Below are 11,210 nucleotides of genomic sequence, written 5' to 3'. Positions count from 1 at the left end.
GGATAAATGGGGTGAAAATGGGGTGAAAATGGGGGAATGAAATGAAAATGGGGTAAATGGGGTGTAAAGAGGAGAATAGGTGAAATTGGGGTAAATGAGGCAAAAATGGGGGTAAATAAGGGTGAAAATGGGGCAAATGGGGTGAAAATGGCGGGGAATGGGGTGAAAATGTGGGGAGTGGGGTGAAAATGGGGTAAATGGGGTGAAAATGGGAATGGAATGAAAATGGGGGTAAATAGGGTGAAAATGGGGGTGAATGGGGTAAAAATGGGGGTGAATGGGGTGAAAATGGGGGGAGGTGGAGTGGAAATAGGGGGAAATGGGGGCGAATGGGGGAAAATGGGGAAAATTTGGGGAAAATGGGGATAAATGTGGTGAAAATGGGTTAAATGGGGGGAAAATGGGGTAAATGTTGTGAAAATGGGGGTGAATGGGGTGAAAATGGTGGAAATGGGGGGGAAATGGGGATAAATGGGGTGAAAATGGGGATAAATGGGGTGAAAATGGGGATAAATGGGGTGAAAATGGGGGTGAATGGGGTGAAAATGGGGGTGAATGGGGTGAAAATGGGGGTGAATGGGGTGCAAAAGGGGTTAAAGGGTGCTGGGGGGGGCAGGATGAGGGTGGGGCCGGGGCAGCGCTGCCAAGGGTGACTCAATGGGCGCTGCCAACGGGGGGGGGAATGTGCCAAAACATCCGGAAATAGCCCCAAAACCGCCTCAAAACAGCCCTAAACCAGCCCAAAACTGCCCTAAACCAGCCCAAAACTGCCCTAAACCACCCCAAAACTGCCCTAAACTGCCCTAAACCAGCCCAAAACTGCCCTAAACCTCCCCAAAACAGCCCAAAACTGCCCTAAACCAGCCCAAAACTGCCCTAAACCAGCCCAAAACTGCCCTAAACCACCCCAAAACAGCCCTAAACAAGCCCAAAACTGCCCTAAACCACCCCAAAACAGCCCTAAACCACCCCAAAACTGCCCTAAACCAGTCCAAAACTGCCCTAAACCAGCCCAAAACTGCCCTAAACCACCCCAAAACTGCCCTAAACCAGCCCAAAACAGCCCTAAACCACCCCAAACCAGCCCTAAACCCCCCCAAAACAGCCCTAAACCACCGAAAAGAGCCCTAAACCAGCCCAAAACTGCCCTAAACTAGCCCAAACCAGCCCTAAACCAGCCCAAAACTGCCCTAAACCAGCCCAAACCAGCCCTAAACCAGCCCAAAACAGCCCTAAACCAGCCCAAAACTGCCCTAAACCAGCCCAAAACTGCCCTAAACCACCCCAAAACTGCCCTAAACCAGCCCAAAACTGCCCTAAACCAGCCCAAAACTGCCCTAAACCAGCCCTAAAACTGCCCTAAAGCAGCCCAAAACTGCCCTAAACCAGCCCAAAACTGCCCTAAACAAGCCCAGAACCCTTAAAACTGCCTGAAACCACCCCAAAACAGCCCTAAAACTGCCCTAAACCACCCCAAAACACCCTAAACCCCTTCAAAACAGCCTAAAACATCCTGAAACAGCTCCAAAACAGCCCCAAAACACACCAAAAACCTTCCAAAACAGCCCTAAAACACCCAAACCCGCCCCAAAACACTTAAAACAGCCCCAAAACACCCTAACCCCCTCCAAAGCAGCCTAAAACCAGCCCTAAAACACTCTAAAACTGCCCCAAACCACACAAATCTGCCCCAAAACAGCCCTAAAACCCCCTAAACCAGCTCCCAAACAGCCCTAAAACATCCAAAACCACCCCAAAACAGCCCTGAATTACCCCAAAACAGCCCCAAAACAGCCCTAAAATATCCTAAATGAGCCCCAAACCAGCCCTAAAACATCCTAAATGAGCCCCAAACCAGCCCTAAAACATCCAAAACCACCCCAAAACAGCCCTAAAACATCGAAAACCGCCCCAAAAGAGCCCTAAAATACCCTAAACCAGCCCCAAAAGAGCCCTAAAACCCCCTAAAACCGCCCCAAAAGAGCCCTAAAACCCCCTAAAACAGCCCCAAAACAGCCCTAAAACCCCCTAAAACAGCCCCAAAAGAACCCTAAAACAGCCCCAAAAGAGCAATAAAACCCCCTAAAACAGCCCCAAAAGAGCCCCAAAACCCCCTAAAACAGCCCCAAAACAGCCCTAAAACCCCCTAAAACAGCCCCAAAAGAGCCCTAAAACCCCCTAAAACCTCCCCAAAAGAGCCCTAAAACCCCCTAAACCAGCCCCAAAGGAGCCCTAAAACCCCCTAAACCAGCCCCAAAAGAGCCCTAAAACCCCCTAAACCAGCCCCAAAAGAGCCCTAAAACCCCCTAAAACAGCCCCAAAAGAGCCCTAGAACCCCCTAAAACCGCCCCAAAAGAGCCCTAAAACCCCCTAAACAGCGCCAAAAGAGCAATAAAACCCCCTAAAACAGACCCAAAAGAGCCCTAAAACCCCCTAAACCAGTCCCAAAAGAGCCCTAAAAACCCCTAAACCAGCCCCAAACCAGCCCTAGAACCCCCTAAAATAGCCCCAAACACGCCCTAAAACCCCCTAAACCAGCCCCAAAAGAGCCCTAAAACCCCCTAAACCAGCCCCAAAAGAGCCCTAAAACCCCCTAAACCAGCCCCAAAAGAGCCCTAAAAACGCCTAAAACCGCCCCAAAAGAGCCCTAAAACCCCCTAAAACAGCCCCAAAAGAGCCCAAAAACCCCCTAAACCAGCCCCAAAAGAGCCCTAAAACCCCCTAAACCAGCCCCAAACCAGCCCTAGAACCCCCGATCCCCCCCCAACCAGCCCCAACCCCCCCATTCCAGGCTGGAAGGCGATGGGAAAGGGGGGGGAACCGCATTGGGTCAAGTTGGGGGGCAGGGGACGGGCTCGGGAATCGCGGCATTCCCTATTTTGGTGCTTTATCCAGGAGCTCCCGTTGGGGGGGGGAATGGGGGGGAATGGGGGGAGGGAATGGGAATGGGGGGAGGGAATGGGGAGGGGAATGGGGAGGGAATGGGGAGGGGAATGGGGGGGGAATGGGGAGGGGAATGGGGAGGGGAATGGGGGGGGAATGGGGAGGGAATGGGGAGGGAATGGGGAGGGGAATGGGGAGGGAATGGGGGGGGAAATGGGGAGGGAATGGGGGGGAATGGGGAGGGGAATGGGGGGGGAATGGGGAGGGAATGGGGGGGGAATGGGGCGGGAATAGCGAAGGAATTGGGAGGGGAATGGGGAGGGAATGGGGCGGGAATAGCGAAGGAATTGGGAGGGGAATGGAGGGGAATGGGGGGGCAATGGGGAGGGGAATGGGGTGGGAATGGGGAGGGAATGGGGAGGGGAATGGGGTGGGAATGGGGGGGGAATGGGGCGGGAATAGCGAAGGAATTGGGAGGGGAATGGGGAGGGAATGGGGCGGGAATGGGGAGGGAATGGGGCGGGCATAGCGGAGGAATTGGGAGGGGAATGGTGGGGAATAGGAAAGGGAATGGGGAGGGAATTGGAAGGGAATGGGGAGGGAAGGAGAGGAGAATAGGGCAGGAATAAGGGAGTGGGAGGGAATGAGGATGGAATGGGCTGGGAATTGGGAGGGAATGGGGGGATAATGGGGAGGGAACAAGGGAAAATGGGGCAGGAGTGGGGGGAAATGTGGGGGGAATGGGGAGGGAACAGGGAATACGGAGGGAATGAGGGGAGAATGGGGCAGGGATGGGGAAGGACCGGAGGGCGAATGGGGAGAGAACGTCCCATTCTCATCCCTTTGCTCCCCACCCGCACACATCCCCTTCCCCTTCCCATCCCATTCCCATTCCCCTCCCCCTTCCCATTCCCCTTCCCCTCCCCTTTCCCCTCCCATTCCCCTTCTCCTTGCCCTTCCCATTCCATTCCCATCCCCTTTCCCATTCCCCTCCCCATTCCCCTTCCCATTCCCATTCCAATTCCTGTTCCCCTGCCCCTCCCCATTCCCATTCCATTCCCATTCCCACTCCCATCCCCTTCCCATTCCCCTTCCCCTTCCCATTCCATTCCCATTCCCATCCCCTTCCCCTTCACATTCCCTTCCCCTTCCCATTCCCCTTCCCCTTCCCATTCCATTCCCATTCCCATCCCCTTCCCATTCCCCTTCCCATCCCCATCCCCATCCCCTTCCCCTTCCCCTTCCCATCCCCTTCCCCTTCCCGTTCCCCTTCCCTCCTCAGGCTACGACTTCCCGGCCGTGCTGCAGTGGTTCGCGGAGCGTGTGGACCTCATCATCCTCCTCTTCGACGCCCACAAGCTGGAAATCTCGGACGAGTTCTCGGAAGCCATCCGAGCCCTCAAGGGCAACGAGGACAAGATCCGCGTGGTCCTCAACAAGGCCGACACGGTGGAGACCCAGCAGCTCATGCGCGTCTATGGGGCCCTGCTGTGGTCCTTGGGGAAGGTCTTTAACACGCCGGAAGTGCTGAGGGTTTTCATCGGCTCCTTCTGGTCGGAGCCGTTGCTCATCGCCGACAACCGGCGGCTCTTTGAGCTCGAGGAACAGGATCTGTTCCAGGAGATCCAGAGCCTGCCCCGCAACGCCGCGCTGCGCAAGCTCAACGACCTGGTCAAGAGAGCGCGGCTCGTCAGGGTGAGCCGTCAATGGGGTCAAGGGGATGGGGGGGGTATGGACAGGGGGCAATGGGATGGGTTGGGTATGGACATGGGTCAATGGGGTCAATGGGATGGGTTGGGTATGGACATGGGTCAATGGGATGGGTTGGGTATGGATAGAGGTCAATGGGATGGGTTGGGTATGGACATGGGGCAGTGGGGTCAATGGGATGGGTTGGGTATGGATAGAGGTCAATGGGATGGGCTGGGTATGGACATGGGGCAGTGGGGTCAATGGGATGGGTTGGGTATGGATAGGGGTCAACGGGATGGGTTGGAAATGGATAGGGGTCAATGGGATGGGTTGGAACTGGACATGGGGCAGTGGGGTCAATGGGATGGGTTGCGTATGGATAGGGGTCAACGGGATGGGTTGGAAATGGATAGAGGTCAATGGGATGGGTTGGGTATGGACAGGGGTCAACGGGATGGGTTGGAAATGGATAGAGGTCAATGAGATGGGTTGGGTATGGACATGGAGCAATGGGGTCAATGGGATGGGTTGGGTATGGATAGGGGTCAATGGGATGGGTTGGGTATGGATAGGGGTCAACAGGATGGGTTGGAAATGGATAGGGGTCAATGGGGTGGGTTGGAAATGGATAGGGGTCAATGGGATGGGTTGGGTATGGACATGGGTCAATGGGATGGTTGGATATAGACATAGGTCAATGGGATCAATGGGATGGGTTGGAAATGGATAGGGGCCAATGGGGTCAATGGGATAGGTTGGGTATATATATGGGTCGATGGGATTGGATAGATGGGATGAGGTTGGGATGAGATGGGATGGGATGGGATGAGGTTGGGATGGGATGAATGGGATGGGATGAGGTTGGGATGGTATGGGATGGGATGAGGTTGGGATGTGATGGATGGGATGAGGTCGGGATGGTATGGATGGGATGAGGTTGGGATGGGATGGAATGGGATGGGATGAGGTTGGGATGGTATGGGATGGGATGAGGTTGGGATGTGATGGATGGGATGAGGTCGGGATGGGATGGATGGGATGAGGTCGGGATGGGATGGGATGAGGTCGGGATGGGATGGATGGGATGAGGTTGGGATGGGATGAGGTCGGGATGGTATGGATGGGATGAGGTCGGGATGGGATGGGATGGGATGAGGTTGGGATGTGATGGATGGGATGAGGTCGGGATGGTATGGATGGGATGAGGTTGGGATGGGATGGGATGGGATGAGGTCAGGATGTGATGGATGGGATGAGGTCGGGATGGAATGGGATGGGATGAGGTCGGGATGTGATGGATGGGATGAGGTTGGGATGGGATGAAGTTGGGATGGGATGGATGGGATGAGGTCGGGATGTGATGGATGGGATGAGGTTGGGATGGGATGAAGTTGGGATGGGATGGATGGGATGAGGTCGGGATGGGATGGATGGGATGAGGTTGGGATGGGATGAGGTCGGGATGGGATAGATGGGATGGATGGGATGGGATGAGGTTGGGATGGGATGGATGGGATGAGGTCGGGATGTGATGGATAGGATGAGGTCGGGATGGGATGGATGGGATGAGGTTGGGATGGGATGGATGGGATGAGGTCGGGATGTGATGGATGGGATGAGGTTGGGATGGTATGGATGGTCCATCCGGAACCATTCCCGGTGTTCCGCCATTCCCAGGTCCACGCTCACATCCTGGCCCGGCTGCGGAAGGAGATGCCCTCGGTGTTCGGGAAGGAGGCCAAGAAGAAGCAGCTCATTTCCCAACTCCCGCTGCTCTTCGCCCGCATCCAGCTGGAGCACCACATCCCGGCGGGAGACTTCCCCGACTGCGCCCGCATGCAGGTGAGCGATCGCGATGGACCCTGCCCGTCGCGATCCCTCGGGATCCGTTGGGATGCGCCTTTGGGATACGGAACCTCGCGGCAGGACCTCCTGCCCAGGCCATTGCGCTTCCAACCCCGATTCCCCGCTCTCCAGTGGGATCCCGGCCCCGATTCCTTGCTCTCTGTTGTGATATTATGCACTATCGTGATATTCCCTGCTCTCCGTCGGGATCCTGACCCCTGTTCCCCACTCTCCACTGAGATCCCAACCTCAATTCCCCTCTCTCTGTCGCGATATCGCCCTCTCTCCACCAGGATCCCAACCCCAATTCCCCGCTCTCTCGCGATATCCCCACTCTCTGTGGGGATCCCGACCCCAATTCCATGCTCTCTATTGGGATATTCCTTCTCTCCACTGGGATCCTGACCTCAGTTCCCCACTCTATCACGATATTCCCCACTCTCTCTCGATATTCCCAGCTCTATCTCGGTATTCCCACTCTCCACCAGGATCCTGACCCCAGTTCCCTGCTCTATCGTGATATTCCCTGCTCTAATGCAATATTCCCCACTGTCCATTGTGATATTCCAGCCTTCTATCGCGATATTGCCTGCTCTATCACAATATTCCCTGCTCTCTATCGCAATATCCTTCTCTCCAGTGGGATCCTCACCCCAACTCCCCTCTCTCTCGCGATATCCCGTGTTCTCTATCGCGATATTCCCGCTCTCCATCAGGATCCCTACCCCAACTCCCCACTCTCTCGCAATATCCCCTGTTCTCTGTCACGATATTCCCGCTCTCCACTGGGATCCCGACCCCAATTCCCTGCTCTATCGCGCTATCCCCGCCTTCTGGCACTATCCCTACTCTCTATCGCGCTATCCCCGGTCTCTATTGCGATATCCCGTTCTCTCTTGTGCTATCCCAGCTCTCTATCACGAAATCCCCTGTTCTCTCTTGTGCTATCCCAGCTCTCTATCGTGATATCCCCACTCTCTATCTCGATATCCCCGCTCTCTATCGCGATATCCCCTCCCATATCGCGATATCCCCTCCCCTATCGTGATATATTCCCCATATCGCGATATCCCCTCCCATATTGTGCTCTCTCTGCTCTCTCTCACGATATCCTCTCCCATATCGCGCTCTCTCTGTCTCTCTCGCGATATCCCCTCCCATATCGCTCTCTCTCTGCTCTCTCTCACGATATCCTCTCCCCTATCGCGCTCTCTCTGCTCTCTCTCACGATATCCTCTCCCATATCGCGCTCTCCCTGCTCTCTCTTGCGATATCCTCTCCCCTATCGCGCTCTCTCTGCTCTCTCGCGATATCCCCTCCCCTATCACGATATATTCCCCCGTATCGCGATATCCCCTCCCATATCGTGCTCTCTCTGCTCTCTCTCGCGATATCCCCTCCCATATCGCGCTCTCTCTGCTTTCTCTCACGATATCCCCTCCCATATTGTGCTCTCTCTCGCGATATCCCCTCCCATATCGCGCTCTCTCTGCTCTCTCTCGCGATATCCCCTCCCATATCGCGCTCTCCCTGCTCTCTCTCACGATATCCTCTCCCATATCGCGCTCTCCCTGCTCTCTCTCGCGATATCCCCTCCCCTATCACGATATATTCCCCCGTATCGCGATATCCCCTCCCCTATCGCGCTCTCCCTGCTCTCTCTTGCGATATCCCCTCCCCTATCACGCTCTCTCTGCTCTCTCTCGCGATATCCCCTCCCCCATCGCGATATATTCCCCCTATCGCGATATCCCCTCCCATATCGCGCTCTCCCTGCTCTCTCTCGCGATATCCCCTCCCCTATCGCACTCTCTCTGCTCTCTCTCACGATATCCCCTCCCATATCGTGCTCTCTCTGCTCTCTCTTGCGATATCCCCTCCCCATCACGATATATTCCCCCGTATCGCGATATCCCCTCCCATATCGCGCTCTCCCTGCTCTCTCTCGCGATATCCCCTCCCATATTGTGCTCTCTCTGCTCTCTCTCGCGATATCCCCTCCCCCATTGCGATATATTCCCCCTATCGCGATATCCCCTCCCCTATCGCGCTCTCTCTCATGATATCCTCTCCCCTATCGCGCTCTCTCTGCTCTCTCTCGCGATATCCCCTCCCATATCGCGCTCTCCCTGCTCTCTCTCGCGATATCCCCTCCCATATCGCGATATCCCCTCCCGTATCGCGCAGGAGCTGCTCCTGGTCCACGACTTCTCCCGCTTCCCGGCGCTGAAGCCGCGGGTGCTGGAGGCCCTGGACGAGCTCCTGACGTCCGACATCGCGGCGCTGATGCCGCTGCTGCGCCGGGAGGAGCTGGAGGCGCCCGAGGGCAGCGGCGCGGTGCAGGGGGGCGCGTTCGACGGCGCCCGTCAGGGCCCGTTCAGCGGCGAGGGCGAGGATGAGGAGGGCGAGGAGGAGGAGGGCGGCGAATGGGCAGTGCTGAAGGACAAGGCCAAGTACGACGAGATCTTCTACGGGCTGGCCCCGACGGGGGGCAAGCTCAGCGGGCGGCGCGCCAAGGGCTGGATGGTGACCAGCAACCTGCCCAGCTCCGTGCTGGGCCGCATCTGGAAGCTCAGCGACGTGGACCGCGACGGGATGCTCGACGACGAGGAGTTCGCCTTGGCCGGGCACCTCATCGGCGCCAAGCTGGAAGGGAGGGGGCTCCCCGCAGACCTCCCCCCGCGCCTCGTGCCGCCGTCCAAGCGCAGGCACAAGGGGTCGGCGGAGTGAAAGGGGGGGGGTGTGGGGGTGGTGATGGGGGCAGGATGGAGGGGACGGCGAGGGAACAGCGGGAAATGGAGCCAAGAGGAGCGCTGGAAGAAACACCCAAAAGCAGCGTGAAAACAGCACCAAAATCGCGCGAAATGGACCCAAAAAGCAGCCTGAAAATAGCACTAAAATAGCGTAAAATGGATGCAAAAGTAGCACTGAAAATAACACCAAAATGGCGCAAAATGGACCCAAAAGCAGCGTGAAAACAGCACCAAAATAGTGCGAAATCACCCCCAAAAGCAGCGTGGAAACAGCACTAAAATAGTGCGAAATGGACCCAAAAGCAGAGTGAAAATAGCACCAAAATGGCGGAAAATGGACCCAAAAGCAGCACTGAAAATAACACCAAAACAGCACGAAATGGACCCAAAAGCAGCACTGAAAATAGCACCAAAATAGCGCAAAATGGACCCAAAAAGCAGCGTGAAAATAGCACTAAAATAGCGCGAAATGGACCCAAAGGCGGAGTGGAAATAGCCCCCAAAAGCAGCATGAAAACAGCACCAAAATAGCGCGAAATGGACCCAAAACAGCCTGAAAATAACACCAAAATAGCGCGAAATGGACCCAAAATCAGCACTGAAAATAACACCAAAATGGCACGAAATGGACCCAAAAGCAGCACTGAAAATAGCACTAAAATAGCGCAAAATGGACCCAAAAAGCAGTGTGAAAATAGCACTAAAATAGCGTGAAATGGACCCAAAGGCGGAGTGGAAATAGCCCCCAAAAGCAGCGTGAAAACAGCACCAAAATAGCGCGAAATGGACCCAAAAAGCAGTGTGAAAATAGCACTAAAACAGCGCGAAATGGACCCAAAGGCGGAGTGGAAATAGCCCCCAAAAGCAGCATGAAAACAGCACCAAAATAGCGCGAAATGGACCCAAAAAGCAGCGTGAAAATAGCACTAAAATAGCGCAAAATGGACCCAAAAGCAGCGTGAAAATAGCACCAAAATAGCGCGAAATCGCCCCCAAAAGCAGCGTGGAAACAGCACTAAAATAGTGCGAAATGGACCTAAAAGCAGCGTGAAAACAGCACTAAAATAGCGCAAAATGGACCCAAAAAGCAGTGTGAAAATAGCACTAAAATAGCGCGAAATGGACCCAAAAAGCAGCGTGAAAATAGCACTAAAATAGCGCGAAATGGACCCAAAAGCAGCACTGAAAATAACACTAAAATAGCGCAAAATGGACCCAAAAAGCAGCGTGAAAATAGCACTAAAATAGCATGAAATGGACCCAAAAGGTGAGCGGAAATAGCGCGATGTAACCCCGAAACTAGCGCTAAAATAGCCACCAAAGCAGCGTGAAAATAGCACCAAAATAGTGTGAAATGGACCCAAAAAGCAGCGTGAAAATAGCACTAAAATAGTGCAAAATGAACCCAAAAGCGGCGCTAAATGAGCCTCCAAAGCAGCGTGAAACCAGCACCAAAATGGCGTGAAATGAACCCAAAAGCAGCGCAAAATAAGCACAGAATAGCCCCAAAAGCGGCGTGAAAATAGTACAAAACCAGCACGAAATGGACCCAAAAGCAGCGTGAAAATAGCACCAAAATAGCGCAAAATGGACCCAAAAGCAGCGCAAAGTAAGCACAGAATAGCCCCAAAACCAGCGCTGAAAATAGCACAAAAATGGGTCAAAATAGCACTAAAACCAGCAGAAAACGGACCTGAAATAGCGCAAAATAGCCCCAAAAGCAGCGCTAAAAGTCGCAGAAAATAACGGCTAAAACAGCGCAAAACAGCCCCAAAAGGAGCATGGAAATAGCCCTGAAATAGCCCAGAATAGCCCCAAAAGCAGTGCGAAAATAGCCCTAAAATAGCCCAGAATACCCCAAAACCAGCATGAGAATAGCCCCGAAACAGGGCAAAATCGCCCCAAAAAATAGCCTTAAAATGCCCTAAATAGCCCCAAAACCGAGCTCTACACCCCCCCAAAATAACCCCCCAAATACCCCCAAACCCAGCCCGAAAACCACCCCAAACCCACCCAAATCACCCCAAAATCTCCCCC

General features: G+C 54.4%; 1 protein-coding gene and 1 long non-coding RNA gene across 7 annotated transcripts; both read left to right on the top strand.

Moving 5' to 3' along the window:
- The first annotated feature begins 3,591 nt into the window (after window positions 1–3,591).
- Window positions 3,592–9,172, top strand: LOC134160984 (EH domain-containing protein 2-like). Its single transcript, XM_062613478.1, has 4 exons — window positions 3,592–3,614; window positions 4,140–4,578; window positions 6,253–6,417; window positions 8,608–9,172. Exons 1-4 carry the CDS (start codon window positions 3,592–3,594, stop codon window positions 9,148–9,150), a joined length of 1,170 nt encoding a protein of 389 aa, XP_062469462.1. The 3' UTR covers window positions 9,151–9,172.
- A 73-nt stretch (window positions 9,173–9,245) lies between these two features.
- Window positions 9,246–10,914, top strand: LOC134160985 (uncharacterized). 6 transcript variants are annotated; one of them, XR_009963771.1, is made up of 7 exons: window positions 9,246–9,257; window positions 9,302–9,391; window positions 9,480–9,659; window positions 9,726–9,859; window positions 10,064–10,131; window positions 10,220–10,440; window positions 10,542–10,914. It is a non-coding gene; the product is annotated as an uncharacterized LOC134160985 (long non-coding RNA). The 6 variants fall into 6 exon arrangements; XR_009963774.1 differs by having other exon boundaries at window positions 9,436–9,659; window positions 10,087–10,131; XR_009963772.1 differs by having other exon boundaries at window positions 9,436–9,659; window positions 10,265–10,440.
- The last annotated feature ends 296 nt before the right edge of the window (window positions 10,915–11,210 follow it).

This window comes from Pezoporus occidentalis, unplaced genomic scaffold (genome assembly GCF_034315485.1).
Source record: "Pezoporus occidentalis ecotype Australia unplaced genomic scaffold, CSIRO_AGI_Poc_V1 ctg1672, whole genome shotgun sequence".
In the NCBI taxonomy this organism is placed as follows: domain Eukaryota; kingdom Metazoa; phylum Chordata; class Aves; order Psittaciformes; family Psittacidae; genus Pezoporus; species Pezoporus occidentalis.
Note: the sequence above shows the minus strand (reverse complement) of the source record. Positions and strands in the feature narration are given on the sequence as shown.

Bases quoted from the DNA above. Each gene is read 5' to 3' on its own strand.
- LOC134160984 (XM_062613478.1), top strand. From the start codon at position 3,592: ATGGGGCAGGAGTGGGGGGAAAT. The intron at 3,615-4,139 runs GTGGGGGGAATG...CCATCCCCTTCC, and splicing joins GGGCAGGAGTGGGGGGAAAT to CCTTCCCGTTCCCCTTCCCT. The intron at 4,579-6,252 runs GTGAGCCGTCAA...CGCCATTCCCAG, and splicing joins AGAGAGCGCGGCTCGTCAGG to GTCCACGCTCACATCCTGGC.